Raw genomic sequence first — 18,280 nt, 5'->3', positions numbered from 1 at the left:
GAGGAGTATAGGTTTCTACATATGGGTTTTACAAAAAATTTATGTAAATTTTAAATAAACGCAATATGTGAGCATCCTAATTCCAAAAAAACAAATATTAAGAAAATAACTAAAGTTTTCATATTTGGACAGAGACATCTAATTTAATATGCACATTAAAGGATCATGCTATCCATGTTAACTCAGTCTTAATTTATGATGAGTAGCTCTTTTCAAACTACCCATAACTTAAGAAATCCACATGAAGGCTACGGCATAAACTGCCTTGAAAAATGAAGTTATACTTTATACATTATGTAACGATATATACAAAATAAATCCATCTAATTCTCTTTTGGCTAAAAAATTGATTAACAATTTCTAAAATTTTATATGAAACTTCAAAATTACATAATCAACAAGATAATGTTTACCTCCGGCATTCTTTAAGACCCTTGGGCTCATCTGCTTGCACATTTTGAAAAGTATCTTTTTTCTCAGGCTGTGATGCAATGTCTCCACAATCGAAATTTTTACATGGCTGATCTTCTGTTTGTTCATGAGCCTTAATAACAACGTTTTTAAAGTTTTAGGTTTCGTAACAACACATACATTTATAAAGACTTAGTTGAAAATTTTGTTCAATGAGTAGAATGAAAATGGTTAAGATTTCAAAATGATGAAATGAAATTCAAGGGAAGCTTTCCATCATTTTTTTCTTTAGGTATCTTAGAAAATATCTTAAGCCGTGCCTTTCACCTCATCTCAAAGCCCCATTCTGTTCCCCTAATCAGAAAGCAAGTATTTATTTCCTTCAGTCTTATCTATCAGAATTACCCCATGGGATCTATCTTTCTGATTATTGTGATCACATTATAGACCTTGGGAATTACAACAGAAGAAATTCGAATCTCAAATTATGCCACCTTTTACCCTTATCATGAAGTCTAGTTAACAGGTAAATAATCTAAAATTCATGACCTTTGTCTTTGGAATTCTAACTTTTTTTTTTAAACATTCTATTAATTTAGGCAATGTTAAAATTCACATTTCTAGGTATATTTTCAAAAGGGAAGAGTAAATCCAAATACTCACTAGATAATATGGGAAAGCAAGTCCAAATACAAGGTAAGGTGAAGATAAGACTACATACTATGGAAATACTCAAAATTCAGACAGCTGAGTGTTGAATGGCTTTACAATTAGCAACACTGTTTTGCTATGAGATTTTGGCCATAAACATAATAAACAATGCACACACATAAATCATGCAGTGTTGCTGTTTTAAAAAGGGGGTGAAAAGAGGCTTATACTGAGGCTATAAATGTTTAACAACAACAAAAAAGCAGGGGGAATCAAAGTACTTACAGCTCTATCGATACAGGATTCATTTTCATTCTTTTCTTCACTGGCCCCAATTTCTTCCTGTGATGCTGGAATTTCTTTTCTTTCGGCAACTTTACCTACACTTGGCTTTGGCCTTTGTAATCGGCCCCTCGTTAGTCGTGCAGGTCTAGAAGCCTTTGGTTGATTATCTTCCTGAAGACAAACTTTTTCACTCAAACTGGAACAATTACAAATGAATAAAAATCAATGTTTATTCTGAATTCACATACTCTTGTTTTTTAATATTTTTTCTCCCAAATACGAATAAACTAGCCTTTTAGAATATAACGTAATTCACATCTACAAAGATAGTCATAAAACTACACCTTACTTTTTGGAACAGACATGATCCTGGAAACCTGACTATAAAAAGCATTTTTTTTTAATCGAATTTTCATTACAAAATTAGAAAAAACCACAGCTGATAAGCACGTGATGCTCCCCCTCACTCAGGGCACTAATGTGTCAGGTACAACTCCAGAGCATGAGTCAAGATCTGGTACGGTCCAGAACCCACTGATTCGGATTCGTATTAGAGCAAGACCTGTTCTAGATCTCAATGCCAAGTTAAACATTTCCTTTTGAAACCCCTTGCTTTACAGAAATTATCCAGATTTTGTTAAATTCCTGTTAATGGGTTGAGAGAAATATAATGTTAATTCAGTGGAACCACAAAACCAGACAAACCAAACCCCTTGCCATCAAGCCGATTCTGACTCATAATGATCCTACAGGACAGAGTAGAGCTGCTCCATAGGGTTCCCAAGGAGTGGCTGGCGGATTCGAGCTGCTAACCTTTTGGTTTGCAGATGAGCTCTTAACCACTACACCATAACATGATTTATTTCTGTAATTTCAAACACAGAGATTTTTTTTTAATGTTTCAAAAACACCAATAGTTGAAATGGACTATGGTAACACTTGCTAACAATAAAATCCAGATATTATCAAGTAGAAAATAAGTTACTACAAAATATATTTTTAGATGAAAAAAAGAAAACTTGTTATTACAATCATTCCTAAAAGTTAGTGGTTTTATTCTACTTCTTGGAATACTTACTCAGATACAGCCTCAGCTTCAACGCTCTCTTTCTCTGAATTCTCCTTTCCCAAACTGTCAAATGTATTCATTTGATCCTTTTCCACATGATTCTATGAATTCAATTTTTTTACAGTTAATCCACTTATTACAAAGAAATGTTCAAACTTTGTAATAATCAAATAAGTGTAAATTAAAGTAACGGTATCCTTTTTTTTTGTACTTCAAATTAGAAGAGATTTAAAAAAATCCTAAATGCAGATGTGAATGTTAAAACAAATAATCTCATCCATTAATAATGGAAGTAAAATTGGCATATCCTTTCTAGAAGGCTTTTTGCCAATATGAATCAAGAGCCTTAACAATGTTCATACTCTTTGACCCAGTAAATACTAAGACCTATTTTGGGAAAATAATTATGAAGAAACATTAAACAATTTATGTACTAGTACGTTCACTGAAACATTAAATACAAAAGTAAACAATGAAATCAGATAAAATATTCAGTAACAAATGGTTAAATAAATTAGGTTACACCTATATGATAACACAAAGTCTCTAAAAATCGTATTTTCAAAAATGACACAGAAAAACGTTAATGAAATATTAAGTACCAAACTAGGGTACAAAACTGAATTACTACTACTCAATTCTGTAAAAGAAATTTAGAAAGATATATGCTAAAAGGTTGCCAGTATCTGGATATTAAAATTACAAGCACTTTTTGCTTTAATTTTTACATGAACCTGTATTTTCCAGGTTTTCCACAATTAAAAAAAAAACAAGATTATAATAATATAATGCAAAAAGTATGATTAAAAAAAAAGGTAGTTCACATAAAAGGAAGAAAAGTACACATTTTTAAAAGTGTTTTGGCATAAATAAAAAAACATATAACAACTTAAAGACAGCGAGGGTATAAGGAAGCAGGAACATTAAAATAACACTTGTAGCAATATAAACAGATTAAATCTTTTTGACTGTCAATTTCACAATGTATAACCAAAGCCATAAAAATATTTAAAATACTCTTTGACCCATTAAACCTACCACCTCTGAAAATTTATCCTTTGCCTGTTTTCCAAAGAAAGCCCTGGTTATAAAATTGTTAATTTTTACTTACAATATATATTTTTAATGGAAACAGCCTAAAAGTCCAACATTAGAGGAATGATTGGGTAAATTAACAATACTTTAACACAATACAGCCACTAAAAATATAAGACCCACAAAAGTGTAAGTGAAAAATGTCAGAGAATAATTTTTTAAATGCTATGATTAAAAACTACAGAAATCTTTAAATAGAGGGAGAGATAAAGGAGACCACGGAGAAGTATGAGTGCCTGTGTTTACATGAAAGAGGTATGGAAATAATTTTATGTATTGCTGCTTTGAGGTGCTGTCCAGTCAGCGACCCTATGTACAACAGAGTGAAATGTTGCTCAGTCATGCAACAACCTCACAACCGTTGTTATGCCTGAGCCCACTGTTGCAGACACTGTGTCAATTTATCTCACTGAAGGTCTTTCTCTTTTTTGCTGTCCTTCTCCAAGGTCTGACTGGTCCTGCCTGATAACGTGTCCAAAGTACATGAGATGAAGTCTCGCCATCCTTGCTTCTAAGGAGCGTTCTGGCTGTACTTCTTTCTAGACAGATTTATTCGTTCTTCCAGCAGTATACAGTATATTCAATATTCTTCACCAACACCATAATTCAAAGGCATCCATTCTTCTTTGTCTTCCTTATTCATTGTCCAACTTTTGCATGCATATGAGGCGATTAAAAAAACCATGGCTTGGGTCAGGTGCAGCTTAGTCCACAATGTAGAAGATTTGCCCAAAGCAACAGGTCATTTGATTTCTTGACTGCTCCTTCTATGGCTGTTGATTGTGGATCCAAGTAAAATGAAATCCATGACAACTTCAATCTCTTCTCCGTTTTATCATGATGTTGCTTATTGCTCCAGTTGTGAAGATTTTTGTTTTATGCTGAGGTGTAATCCATACCAAAGGCTGTAGTCGCTGATCTTCATCAATAAGTGCTCCAAGTCCTCTTCACTTTCAGCAAGCAAAGTTGTGTCATCTGCATGACACAGATTGTTAATGAGTCTTCCTCCAATCCTGATGTCACGCTCTTCTTCATATAGTCCAGCTTCTCAGATTACATGTTCAGCATACAGAGTAAGTATGGTGAAAGGATACAACCTTGATGCACATCTTCCCTGAACTTAAACCAAGCAGTACCCCCTTGCTCTGTTCTAATGACTACCTCTTGGTCTATGTACAGGTTCCGCATGAGCATAATTAAGGCGTTCTGGAATTCCCATTCTTCTCAATGTTATCCATGATTTGTTATGATTCACACAGTCGAATGCCTTTGCATAGTCAATTAAACACGGGTAAACATCTTTCTGGTATTCTCAGCTTTCAGCCAAGGTCCATCTGACATCAGCAATGATATTCCTCGTTCCATATCCTCTTCTAAATATGACTTGAATTTCTGTCAGTTCACTGTCAATGTACTGCTGCAACCGCTTTTGAATGATCTTCAGTAATATTTTACTTTTATGTGATGTTACTGATATTGTTCGAAAATTTCCACATTCTGTCAGATCACCTTTCTTTGGAATAGGCCAGGTACCTGTCCGTTGGCCAGGTAGCTGTCTTCTAAATTTCTTGATGAGTGAGTGCTTCCGGCATTGCATTCATTTTTTGGAAACACCTCAATTGATATTCTGTCAATTCCTGGGCCTTGTTTTTCACCAATGCCTTCAGTGCAGCCTGGACTTTCTTCCTTCAATACCATCGGTTCTTGAACCACACGCTACCTCCTGAAATGGCTGAACATCAACCAATTCTTCTGGTATAGTGACTCTGTATATTCCTTCCATCTTTTTTTTTTTTTTTTTTTGGTGCTCCCTGCATTGTTCAACGTTTGGCCCATATAATCCTTCAGTACAACAATTTGAGGCTTGAATTTTTTCTTCAGTTCTTTCACCTTGAGAAATGCTGAGTGTGTTCTTCCCTCTGCGTTTTCTAACTCCAAGTCTTTGCACATTTCATTACAATACTTATCTTCTTGAGCCGCCATTATGTACCAAAAAAAAAAAAAAACCATTGCCATTGAGTCGATTCTGACTCATAGCAACCCTGTAAGATAGAGTAGAATTGCCCCATAGGGTTTCCAAGGATCGGCTGGTGGATTCGAACTACTGATCTTTTGGTTAGAAGCCAAGCTATTTATGTATAGCTGGTTTAAAAAATATTTTCAATAAAAATTTTATATAAGTAAACAAAAGACAGATTTATCACTACTGAAGACGTTTGAAATAGGACGTCCTAGCTTCTAAGAAAATGGATAAATGGGAAACTAATATGATAAGAATAAATCTAATATAAAGGTGCAAGTTCTTGTGTCTTTGTTTTAATAGTGGTTTTTTTTTTTTTTTTTACTATTTAGGAAAATTTTTTATAATTTTGTTCTCTATGAAATCTTTTACTCCATACCTTTTCAACTGAAGTTTCTGGATGTGAACTCTTATTCTTTGAGTCTGTTTTACCTTGTGAACTAACTGGTTTCTTCCCAACTGCTCTTGATAAATTGGGTTTAGGTCTCTGGAGTCGTCCTCTCACCGTCGGTTTAACATTTCCTGTTTGATCAGTTTCCCTAAAAAAATTAACATTTTCATGCAGTCATGTTCAACTGAAATTCTAAAAAATTCTAAAATAACCTACCCAAAGCCAGAAAAGAACTCCTTTAAAAACTTACTTCCAATAGCAGTAGCAAAAATGAAGAGCAACGAGGGGTAACTAGCCTGCTCTACAAGATACCAAAAATAATCTACACGACTGGCAAAATCTATTAAGAAAACATTCTGCATCCTGCTTTGGAGAGTGGCATCTGGGGTCTTTAACGCTAGCAAGCAGCCATCTACGATGCATCAATTGGTATTAACCTACCTGGAGCAAAGAAGAATGAAGAACACCAAAGACACAAGGTAATTATGAGCCCAAGAGACAGAATGGGCCACATAAACCAGAGACTACATCAGGCTGAGACCAGAAAAACTAGATGGTGCCTGGCTACAACCGATAACTGCCCTGACATGGAACACAATAGAGAACCCCTGAAGGAGCAGAACAACCGTGGGATGCAGATCCCAAATTCTTGTAAAAAGACTAGACTTAATGGTCTGACGGAGTCTAGAAGGACCCCAGGGGTCATGGTCCCCAGACCTTCTGTTAGCCCAAGACAGGAACCATTCCCAAACCCAACTCTTCAGACAGGGATTGGACTGGACTCTGGGACAGAAAATGATACTGGTGAAGAGTGAGCTTCCTGGATCAAGTAGACACATGAGACTACGTGGGCAGCTCCTGTCAGGAGAGGAGAGGGCAGAAGGGGTCAGAAGCTGGCCAAATGGACACAAAAAGAGAGTGGGGAAGGAGTGTGCTATCTCATTAGAGGGAAAGCAATTAGGAGTATACGGCAAGGTGTATATTAGTTTTTGTATGAGAGACTGACTTGGTTTGTAAACTTTGACTTAAAGCACAATGAAAAATTTTTAAAAAAAATCTTCATAGCATCAGTAATTAAAACAGTGTGGATATGAATAAAGAGATAAATGGAACAGAATAGGAAATCCAGAAAATGATCTTTAAAAAAAAAAAATACAATTTAGTATATGATAAAATAGCATCTCAAAACACTGAGGATAAGATGAAATACAAAATAAAATATTAAATAAGGAAATATTAAATGAAATTCTTTTAAAATGATGGAAAAACTGTTAACACCTAGAAATAAAACTGGCTCCATTCCTTACAATGTACTCATTATACATTTATACAAATGGACCAAAGGTTTAAATGATACCACAGGGAAGGCATGGATAAATTATCTTGTAATTTTAAAGTGAATTAAGCCTTTCTAAAATATGGTGAAAAGTTCAAGAATCCTAAAAGAAAAAACTGAGGAAGTTGACAAATTAAAAATAAAAAAATTATACATGGCCAAAACACCAAAAGCTAAGTCAAAAGTCAAACTACAAACCAGGAAAGCGTGTTTGCAACTTGTAAGAAAAGGGGAACTTCCTTAATATATTAAGGGTTCAAAACAGTATGACCAAAAACCCTATTAAAAATTGGGCACAAATGTGGACAACTCTAAAAAAAAATGAAATGCAAATGGGTTTTAAATGTAAAGACACAGCATAATTGAACTGTACATGGGAAGACTGCTGAAATGGCAAATCTTTTGTTACCTATATATTTACCATAATAAAAGAAATATATTTAAAAAAATGCGAAGAGATGCTCAAATTCATGCCCAGTAAGAAAAGTACAAATTAAAACTAGAGTGAGATTGAAACCAAGAGAAAACACATGAATGAGCACATGTACACAAGCTTGACAAAATGTTAAGAATCAGATGTTCATTATACTATTCTTTCCAGTTTTCTTTAGGTTAGAAATTTTTCAAAACAAGAAACTGAGGGGGGAAAAAAAAAGAATGACATACCCCAGCCAAAAAAGGGAGTTGGGTAGCTGTCTTGATTGAACTGTATCCCCCCAAAATAAATGTCAACTTGGCTAGGCCATGATTCCCAATATTGTGTGGTTGTCCTCCAGGTTTGTGATTTGTTTTCCTATGTGTTGTAAATCCTAACCTCTGCCTGTGGCTAACGAGACAAGATTAGGTTATCTTAAGGAAGATTAAGGTGAGATGTAACACCCTTGCTCAGGTTACATCCCTGATCTAAGGGGAGTTTCCCTGGGGTGTGGCCTGTGTCATCTCTTATTTTATACGAGATAAAAGGAGAGAGAGAAGGCAGCAGAGAGATAGGGGCTTAATGCACCAAGAGAGAAGCACCTGGAGTGGAGCCTGTCCTTTGGACACAGGGTCCCTGCACTGAGAAACTCCTAGACCCAGGGGAAGATCGATGACAAGGACCCTCCCCCAGAGCCGACAGAGACAGAAAGCCCTTCCTTGGAGCTGCCACCCTCAATTCGGACTTCTAGCCTCCTAGACTGTGAGAGAATAAACTTCTGTTTGTTAAAGGCATCCATTTGTGGCATTTCTGCTACAGCAGCATTAGATAACTAAGACAGTGGGTATAGTACACTGAAACCCCATTTTTTAAACTACTGGACCAGCAAAACTCCAGAAGTTTAACATCACTATTTATTGGCAAGGCTAAAGGGAGATAAGTATACTCCTAAAAAGAGTATATTAAAATTATACCTGTATATATATATATGTGTGTATATATACATATACACAAACACACACACATATATACATGCACATACATACATATCTCCTTTGAGTAAGCAATTTCAGTTTTAAAAACTTATCCTACAAATATACTTGCATACAGGCGAAAGGATATAGGTACGAGATTAATAGTTTAAGCATTGTTTGTAAAAACAACCAAATTATCAATAGGGCACCGACTGTATAAACTTTTTTGATACATTCATACAACTGAATACTATGCAGCTATAAAAAGAACAAGGAAGGTCTTTATGAAAACACAGAAGAAAAACTGGTATGCATAGTATGCTACCATTAGATTTTTAAAAAGAGCCAAAAAAATAGATAAAGAATACAGATTTATATTAACTTGAATATACATTTTTTAAAACCTGTGAAAGAGGACATGTAACACTAGTTACTTATTAGAGTGAATGGGGACAGGGTTGAAACGAGACTTTTCAGTCCGTACCTTTCTACACTTTTTGATGTTTGAACCACATAAATATATTTCCTATTCTAGAAAATAATCTAAATTTTTATTTTATATAAAAAAAAAATTTGATTCCAGATGTGAATCAAATGTGCTTTAATAAAAATAAGAATTCATAAGCTGAATAGCTTCCCTTTTGAGGTGAGGAGTTACAAGGGAGAAGAAAAGGAAGGCTACAATCTTTAGACATCTTTTCAAAAGGAGATTCCTGCAGTGCTCTTTTTAGAGAAGATATTAATTTAGCCAGTATCTGCATACTGAAAGACATAGTCACTCTCTTAAAGTCATCAATAACAAAATCTACTATTTTGATACCAGGCTCAAAAATAGCTCAGATCACATAAAAGTAAAATTTCATTGCAAATATTTAGGCTTGAGAACCTTGATGTCTCATTCTTAACGCCTCAAAGTATAATTACATATTAAACAGTCTACTGTCCCCTTCTAAAGGAAGAAACATTATCCTTTAAAAACCTTATCAAAATTTTAGAAATCTAGCCACAACAAAAATGTAGAAATAAATCCTACCATATAAAATACTTACAGTGACTTATTTTTAAGATCAACATTTCTTTCCCCTGTACAACTACTCTCAGCATCGTTCACCTCAGACAATGCTTTAGTTCCAACTTCTGAAGAAGGCAAATGTGAAGTGACTGATTCTGAAGACTCAGTTGATACTAACACGGCATCTTGTTGATTACTAAGGAAATGAAAACATATCAGGGAAAAAGATTCCTTAGTAATACATTTTTATATTATTTATTTTAAAAGTTTTTTTTAAAATACACAAATCCAAGACTCTGGAAGATGATCCTACATATTTGGAATAATCAAAACTGATTATTTTGGTTTTTCTATGATCCTTCTTGCATCATATTATAAAGAACTGTACCTTCAGAGTAAGCAGCAGCCAAAAATGAATAGAGAAAAGGCTTGGAAAAGTGTTCACGAATTCGCAAAATCACCAACTGCTAGTTACATGAAATGTACATGTAAAATCACAGTAATAGAAATAATCTTGTATTAAAATTGTATACAGGCAGTACTTGCTTTGCATGGTACCGAGTTAACTAGAAGTTGTGCAAGTGAGGACACAGCTGCTACACACTCAAGTTGCAGTTAATACTATACTATGTAAAGCAAGGACTACTTGTATTGTGAAATATTTCAACTAACAATAATCTAATTAACAAAAAAAAAGTTTCGACACATATGCACATTTTTGCCATACTATTTTTTTAAATTGTACTCTATGTGAAGATTTTACAGTACAAACTAGCTTCCCATTAAACAGTTAGTACACATATTGTTTTACAACATTGGTTAACAACCCCATGACATATCAAGAGTCTCCCTTCTCAACCTTGGGTTCTCTATTACCAGCTTTCCTGTTCTCTCCTGCCTTCTAGTCCCTGCCCCTGGGCTGTTGTGCCCTTTTAGTCTCCTTTTGTTTTCTGACCTGTCTAATCTTTGGCTGAAGGGTGAACCTCCGGAGTGACTTCATTACTGAGCTAAAAGGGTGTCGGGGAGCCATATTCTCGGGGCTTCTCCAGTCCCTGTCAGGCCAGTAAGTCTGGTCTTTTTTTGTGGGTTAGAATTTTGATCTACATTTTTCTCTAGCTCTGTCTGGGACCCTCTACTATGAACCGTCTCAGAACAGTCAGTGGTGGTAGCCAGGCACCATCCAGTTATACTGAACTCAGACCAGTGGAGGCCATGGTAGGTGTGGTTCATTAGTCCTTTGGGCTTATCTTTCCCTTGTGTATTTAGTTTTCTCCATTCTCCCATGCTCCCAAAGGCGTGAGACCAGTGAATATCTTAGATGGCCACTCATAGGCTTTTAAAACCCCAGATGCTGCTTACCAAAGTAGAATGTAAAACATTTTCTTCATAAACTATGTTGTGCCAACTGAGCAACATGGTCCCCGAGACCATGGCCCCCACAGCCCGAAGCCCAGTAATTAGGTCCCTCAGGAAGCTTCAATGTGTCTGTAGAGCTTCCATGACCTTGCCTTGTACAAGTTGTGCGGGCTTCCCTAGGACTGTATACTGTCTCACCCTTCACCAAAGGTACCACTTATCTATTGTCTACTTAATGTTTTCCCACTCCCATCCCTCCCTTCCCTCGTAACCATCAAAGATTGTTTATTTTTGTGTATAAATCTTCTCATGTGTTTTTATAGTATTTGTATAGTATTTGTCCCTTTTGTGATTGACTTACTTCACTCAGCATAACGCCCTCCAGATTGATCCATGTTGTAAGATGCTTCACAGATTCATCATCGTTCTTTACCACTGCGTAGTACTCCATTGTGTGTATGTACCACAGTTTGTTTATCCATTCATCTGTTAATGGGCATCTACGTTGTTTCCACCTTTTTGCTATTGTGAACAATGCTGCAATGAACATGGGTGTGCATATGTCTATTCGTGTGATGGCACTTATTTCTCTAGGATATATTCCTAGGAGTGGGATTGCTGGATCATATGGTATTGCTACTTCTAGCTTTTTAAGGAAGCACCATATTGTTTTCCAAAGTCATTGTACCATTTTGCATTCCCACCAGCAGTGCATAAGAGTTCCAATCTTGCCACAGCCTCTCCAACATTTGTTATTTTCTGTTTATTTGATTTGTACCAGTAATGCCAGGGTGAGACGGTATCTCATTGTGGTTTTGATTTGCATTTCTCTAATGGCTAGTGATCAGGAGCATTTCTTCATGTGTCTGTTATCCACCTGAATGTCTTCTTGGTTACTCTTTATTTTTTGCTCATTTTTTAAAAAAACTGAGTATTTGTCTTTTCCCAACGAATCAGTAAGAGTTCTTTACATACATAGTTTATTGGCTAGACTTTACACATAAAACCTCCCAATCAGTAGCCTTTCATTTTCTTCATGAAGTCTTTGCTAACAGAGTAGTTTAATTTTACTGCAGTCAAATTTATTAATCTTATCTTTCAAAGTTTGCTTTTTGTCTCTTAAGAAATCCTTGCCTACTTGACATCATAAAAACATTTTCCTACTATTCTTTTAAAGTTTTAAAGATTTGCTTTACACAAGTAGTCTTTAATCCATCAGGTATTTAGGATATAGGGTGAAACAGAGATCTAATATTATCTTTTTAATATTTTAGCACTATCTGAGTAGTTAAGTCTATTGTGGCCCACTGATTTCTAATGCTATTTCTGCCATATCTCAGATTTCTAAATGTCTCCTCCTAGACTCTACATTCAGTTCTAATGAGTCAATTTGGCTATCACTGTACTAGTGCCACACTACTTTAATTACTCTAGTTTTAGAAGTCTTAATAAATTTCTTCTTCCAAGTTGTTGCGTTTCAAAACTATCTTTACAACTCATGACCTTCTGCTCTTATATAACAATTTTAGAATCAGCTCACTATTTTTCAAAACCAACTGAGATTTTAGCAGTCACTTCAGGGTTGTTCTTCCACAAAATTAAGAAAAAGTCATGAGTATGGTTTCATATGTAGCTTGTGAAATTGTTCCTCTGAAGTCACACTTCATCACACTTTTCAAAAATAGACCATGACATAAAAAAGATAAGACTCACTAATAGCAATAATTACTCCTCTTCCACATATAATGATTTATTAGGTAATGGCTCTGTATAGAGAAATGCTATTTTTGTGTGTGGTATACCATAATCTGGCTTTCATTTAAACATCTGTTCCTAATTTTATTTAATCAGTTCTAGTATTCCCATTACATGCCACGAAGTCTAATAAAGGCAACACCCTTCTGTTAAACCATTATACTGAGAAACGGCAATGTCATCTCACACATCTGGTACACTAAAAGTAGCCACAACAACAAACCTGAAATTCAGCTCAACTCCTAACTAGACTGATTCTATCTCTCACCCTGACAGACCAGCAGCAGAGGTGTGCCCATTTCCAGGGACAACTACTATTTATCTCAGTTTCTACTGTTATACATATGCTATCTGGCATTCGATCAAGAATTACAAGACACACACACAGACAAAAGACAAAGCAATCAACACAACCAGACTCAGAAATAACCCAGATGTTGAAATTAAGAGACATGCAATTTAAAATAATTATTATTAATATATTAAAAGCTTAAAGAGAACGGCCATCTAAGATACATCTATCGTCCCATCCCACGGAGCAAAAGAGAATGAAGAAAACCAAAGACACAAGGAAAATATTAGGCCAAAGGACTAATGGACCACATGAACCACAGCCTCCACCAGACTGAGTCCAGAATAACTAGATGGTGTCTGGCTACCACCCCTGACCACTATGACAGTGATTATGATAGAGGATTCTAGACAGGAAAGAGAAAAAATTTAGAATAAAATTCAAATGCACACACACACACACAATAATGACCATATTTACTGGTCTGACAGAGACTGGAGGAACCCCTGAGACTATGGTTCCTGGACACCCTCTAGCTCAGAACCGAAGCTATTCCTGAAGTTTACCTTTCAGTCAAAGATTACACAAGCCTATAAAACAAACAATAACACATGTGAGGAAATGTTCTTTTCAGATCAAGTACACAAGACCAAATGGGCAACACCATCCCAAAAACAAAGATGAAAAGGCAAGAAGGGACAGGAAAACTGGACAAATAGAAACAGAGGAGAAGCCAGGGTGGAAAGGGGAAGAGTGCTGACACATTACAGGGATTACAACCCACGTCATGAAACAATCTGTGTAGAAACTTTTGAACAAAAACTAATTTGCTCTGTAAACTTTTACCTAAAGCACAATAAAATAAAAAAGCTTAGATAGAAAAACAGGATTAAAAAAAGCAGAAAAAAAAAACCTAAAAAGTTCACACACCAGGACAGTCTGATTCAAACTGCTGAGAACAAAGAAAATCTTAGGGGCAATCAGAGGAACAAGATGACATAAGAATTACAGCAAACTTATTGGGAGAAACTATGTGAGTCAAAGATCAACTGTACAAAAAACACTTTCAAAGTGTTAAAAGAAAAACAACCATCAACCCAGAATCCTTTATATAGCAAAAATATTTCTAAAAAATGAAAGAGCATTTTCACCACTGCTACTCAATATTATTATTATTCAATACTGTAATGAAAGTCCTAGCCAGAGCAATCAGGCAAGAAAAAGAAATAAAAGGAATCCAAATCAGGAAAGAAGAAGTAAAACTATCTCTTTCTGCTGATGACATGATCCTATATATATTCAGAAAACCCCAGTGATTCCACAAGAAAGCTACTAGAGCTAAAAAATGTAGCAAAGTGGCAGGATACAAGGTCAATACACAGAAATCAGCTGAGTTTCATCAGCAATGAGTATTCTGAAAAGGAAATTAAGTAAACAACTTTATTTAAAATAGTATTTAAAAGAATAAAATACCTAGGAATAAATTTAACCAAGGAAGTGAAAAACTTGTACACTGAAAAGTATAAATCATGACTGAAAGAAATTAAAGAAGTACTAAGTAAATGGATGGATATTCCATGTTCATGGATTAGAAGACTTAATATTGCTCATATTAATACAATGCAAAGCCATCTGTAGATTTAACACAATTCCTTTCAAAATTCCAACAGCCTTCTTTGCAGAAATGGAAAAACAAATCTTTAAATCTGTATGAAACTGCAAAGAGCCCCAAACAGCAAAAGCTATCTAGAAAAAGAATAACAAAGTAGGAGGACTTGTACTTCCTAGTCTCAAAACACACTATAAAGCTACAGTATTCAGAACAGTTTGGTAACGGTATAATGTTAGCTATATAGACCACCAAACCAAATAAACCAAACTCACTGCCACCAAGTTGATTACAACCCACAGTGACCTTATAGGACAGAGCAGAATTGCCCTGTAAGGTTTTCAAGGAGCAGGTGGTAGATTTGAACTGCTGACCTTTTGGTTAGCAGCCAAGCTCTTAACCACTGCACAGCCAGGGGGCTCTGATGTATAGACCAGTGGAACAGAATTTAGAGTCCTGAAATAAACCCATACATCTCTGATCTACTGATTTTTCAACAAGGATGTATAGTACATTCACTGGGTAAAGAATACTCTCTTCAACAAGTGGTGCAAGGACAACTAGATTTCCACAAGCAAAGGAATGAAACTAGACCCATACCTCATGCTACATACAAAAATTAACTGAAAATCGATCAAGGACCTAAATGTGAGAATGTAAACTATAAAACTCTCAGAAGAAGCCATAGCAGTAATGCTTCAGGATCTAGTGTTTTAACAATGGATTCGTAGATAAGACACAGAAAGCATAAACAACAAAAGACAAAATAGATAAACGCCACCTCATCAAAATTTTTAAAAACTGTTCATCAAAGAACATTATCAACAAAGTGAAGAGACAATATATAGACTAGAAGAAAATTTTGGGGAACCATATATCTGAGAAAAAAAAATTTTTTTTATAAGGGTTTAACAATCAGAATATTTTTATAAAAATTCCTATAATCCAACAAAAGATAAATGGCCCAATCAAAAAGTGGGCAAAGGACCTGAATAGACATTTCACCAAAGAAGAAACAGAAATGGCCAACAAGTACATGAAAAGATGCTCAACGTAAGTCATTAAAAAAAAAGTGCAAATCAAAACTACCATGAAATATCACTCCATTCCCACTACCATGGCTATGATCAAAAACATGGAAAATAACAGATATTGGCGAGGATATGGAGAAATTGGAACCCTCATCCATTACTGGTGAAACTGTAAGATGACACAGCCACTATGGAAAGCAGTTTGGTGGCTCCTCAAAAAAATAAAAGTAAATAATTGCCGTATGATCCGGTAGTTACACTCCTACTAGGTATAGGCAGTCCCCGAGTTACAAACGAGATCCATTCCCGACTGTGCCTTTAAGCCAAATTTGTAATTCAGTGACCCTATGGGACACAGTAGAACTGCCCCATAGGTTTTCCAAAGAGCAGCTGGTGGATTCAAACTGCTGACCTTTTGGTGAGCAGCTGAGCTCTTAGCCACTGTGTCACCAGGGCACCTGTAATTCAGTAATAAGCGCACACAGTTCTTATTTAGCCTTTAGTGCAAGAAAAGGCTCCAAGCCTTTTCAATGATTTAAAGCTGCATGTGCAGCAAGTGATGGCGACTATAATGAAGAATTTGCCGCAAGCAGGGGTTGTTTCAATTGTTTCAAAGTGAGGGCAAATATACGTAACATTGAAGGGCAAGTACTAGTCGTCTGTAAGTCCGATGTAACCTGAGGACTGCCTCTATACTCAAAAGTACTGAAAGCAAGAACACAAACAGGCACTGGTACACAAATGTTCACTGTAGCACTAGTCACAATAATCAAAAGGAGGAAACAACCTGAATTCCATCAACAGACGAATGGATAATCAAAATGTGGTACATACATACAATGGAATACTACTCAGCCATAAAAATAAATGAAGTCCTGATATACTACAACATGGATGAACCCTGGAAACACTATGCTGAGTGAAATAAGTCAGTCAAAGACAAATGCTGTGTGATCCCACTTACATGAAATAGCTAGAATATGCAAATACAGAGACCAAAGTTTCTTAATGGTTACCAAGGGCAGACAGGAGAGGGAAAGAGGGAGTAATTGCTTAGGGGCACTAAGCTTCTGTTCAGGGTGATGGAAAAATTTGGAAATGGATAGTGGTGATGGCTGCACAACATGATGAACATACTTAATCTCACTGAATTGTACATGTAAAAAATGCTGAGACAGCCAATGTCTGGGTATTTACATATTTATACAAATATGTATTATATAAATGTATATGTACTTATATAAATGCATATATATGTATATATTTACCACAGAGCAATGAAACATCAAAACAATGAAATGACCAGAGATTAAGAATACTACACAATGATAAATGGGGTCATTTTACCAAGAAGACAAGACAATCCTAGATGTGTATGTACCTAACAACAAAGCTTCAAAATGCATGAAGCAAAAATGAATAGAACTAGAAAGACAAATAAGCAAACCCACAATACAGCTGGAGACTTCAATACGCCTCAGTAAAGACATAGAAAATACCTTGATGCAACAATGGGATCAGTTCTTTTCTCAACTTTTTCACTGGAGGATATGTCCACAATGTCATCTGTGTTCTGTAAGCAGGAAAGCTGCTGTTCCCTATCGCATTCACCTTCATTTACCTCTGGTCTTAAAGACTCGCGTTTATCTACGAATACAAAATGCATGTTACTCTAAAAAACAACAGCAAAAACATCTCTTCAATTATTTTTTAAAGCAGAAAAGGATTTACAAATAGTGTTTTTCCTACAAGGCATTAATTCATTCATCATTCAAGGTCTTATATGCAAGACATACATCTTATCTTTAGAGCATAACGAAAATTTAATAAACTTACAACTGTGTTCTAAGACCCAACCCAAAATTCCCCAGGCAGTTTTAACATCTTCCTTTTATCTTGCTTAAAATTTAAATGATTAAGTTGACTTGTTTTATGTCTAGTCAGGCAATGAAAAATGGACCTGGCTACTCTCCTGCTCCTTCAGAAGTATCATAATTAATATCACAGTAACAGCTATCATTTACTGAGTATTCGCCTAGTGGTAGGAACTCTGCGAAGTCTCTCTAATGCATCACCTCATTTAATCCTGAAAACACTTCTATTAAAAGGTATTATTATCCTCATCATAGAGAAGAGATCTTAAGTGACTTGCCCAAGGTCAGACATTTGTGAGTGACATAACTGGATTTAAAGCAAGGCCTGTTTGATTCCAACATTCCATTTTGTAATCGTTATGCTATTCTGCTTAATGTAATGTAATGTAAGGTAATGTAATGTCTCTAATACTAAGCTGCAAATGTTGTGATGCCTATAAATCACACTATGCTAACTAGGTCGACTCATTTATTAAAATCATATTGGTGAAGATGAACTACATAAAATCTGAACTCATTATAAGGTTGTTTTGGTCCGCTACTATCTTTTTCTCTTGTTTACCTGACTGTGCTTTAATATATATATGAACTCTTAAGAAATCAAGCCCTCACTAAATTTTTAGCCCTCATTTTCTAACAACTCACCAGTATCAATATGTCTATATTCTAAGGGAATAAAACACAAGAAAAATGGGAGGAATACT

General features: G+C 35.5%; 1 protein-coding gene across 3 annotated transcripts in view; it reads right to left on the bottom strand.

Moving 5' to 3' along the window:
* Positions 1–18,280, bottom strand: part of BDP1 (B double prime 1, subunit of RNA polymerase III transcription initiation factor IIIB) — a 118,677-nt gene that overhangs the window by 71,130 nt on the left and 29,267 nt on the right. For all 3 annotated transcript variants that reach the window (XM_049865228.1, XM_049865238.1, XM_049865246.1), the window contains exons 11-16: positions 17,202–17,349; positions 9,697–9,855; positions 5,911–6,070; positions 2,426–2,517; positions 1,348–1,543; positions 414–544 (exon numbers count right to left, since the gene is read on the bottom strand). In XM_049865228.1, the coding sequence (XP_049721185.1) occupies positions 414–544; positions 1,348–1,543; positions 2,426–2,517; positions 5,911–6,070; positions 9,697–9,855; positions 17,202–17,349 (886 nt within the window). The remainder of the gene's footprint in view (positions 1–413; positions 545–1,347; positions 1,544–2,425; positions 2,518–5,910; positions 6,071–9,696; positions 9,856–17,201; positions 17,350–18,280) is intronic.

Source organism: Elephas maximus, chromosome 2 (assembly GCF_024166365.1).
Source record: "Elephas maximus indicus isolate mEleMax1 chromosome 2, mEleMax1 primary haplotype, whole genome shotgun sequence".
NCBI classification, from domain to species: domain Eukaryota; kingdom Metazoa; phylum Chordata; class Mammalia; order Proboscidea; family Elephantidae; genus Elephas; species Elephas maximus.
This window is presented reverse-complemented; position numbering and strand designations above follow the sequence as displayed.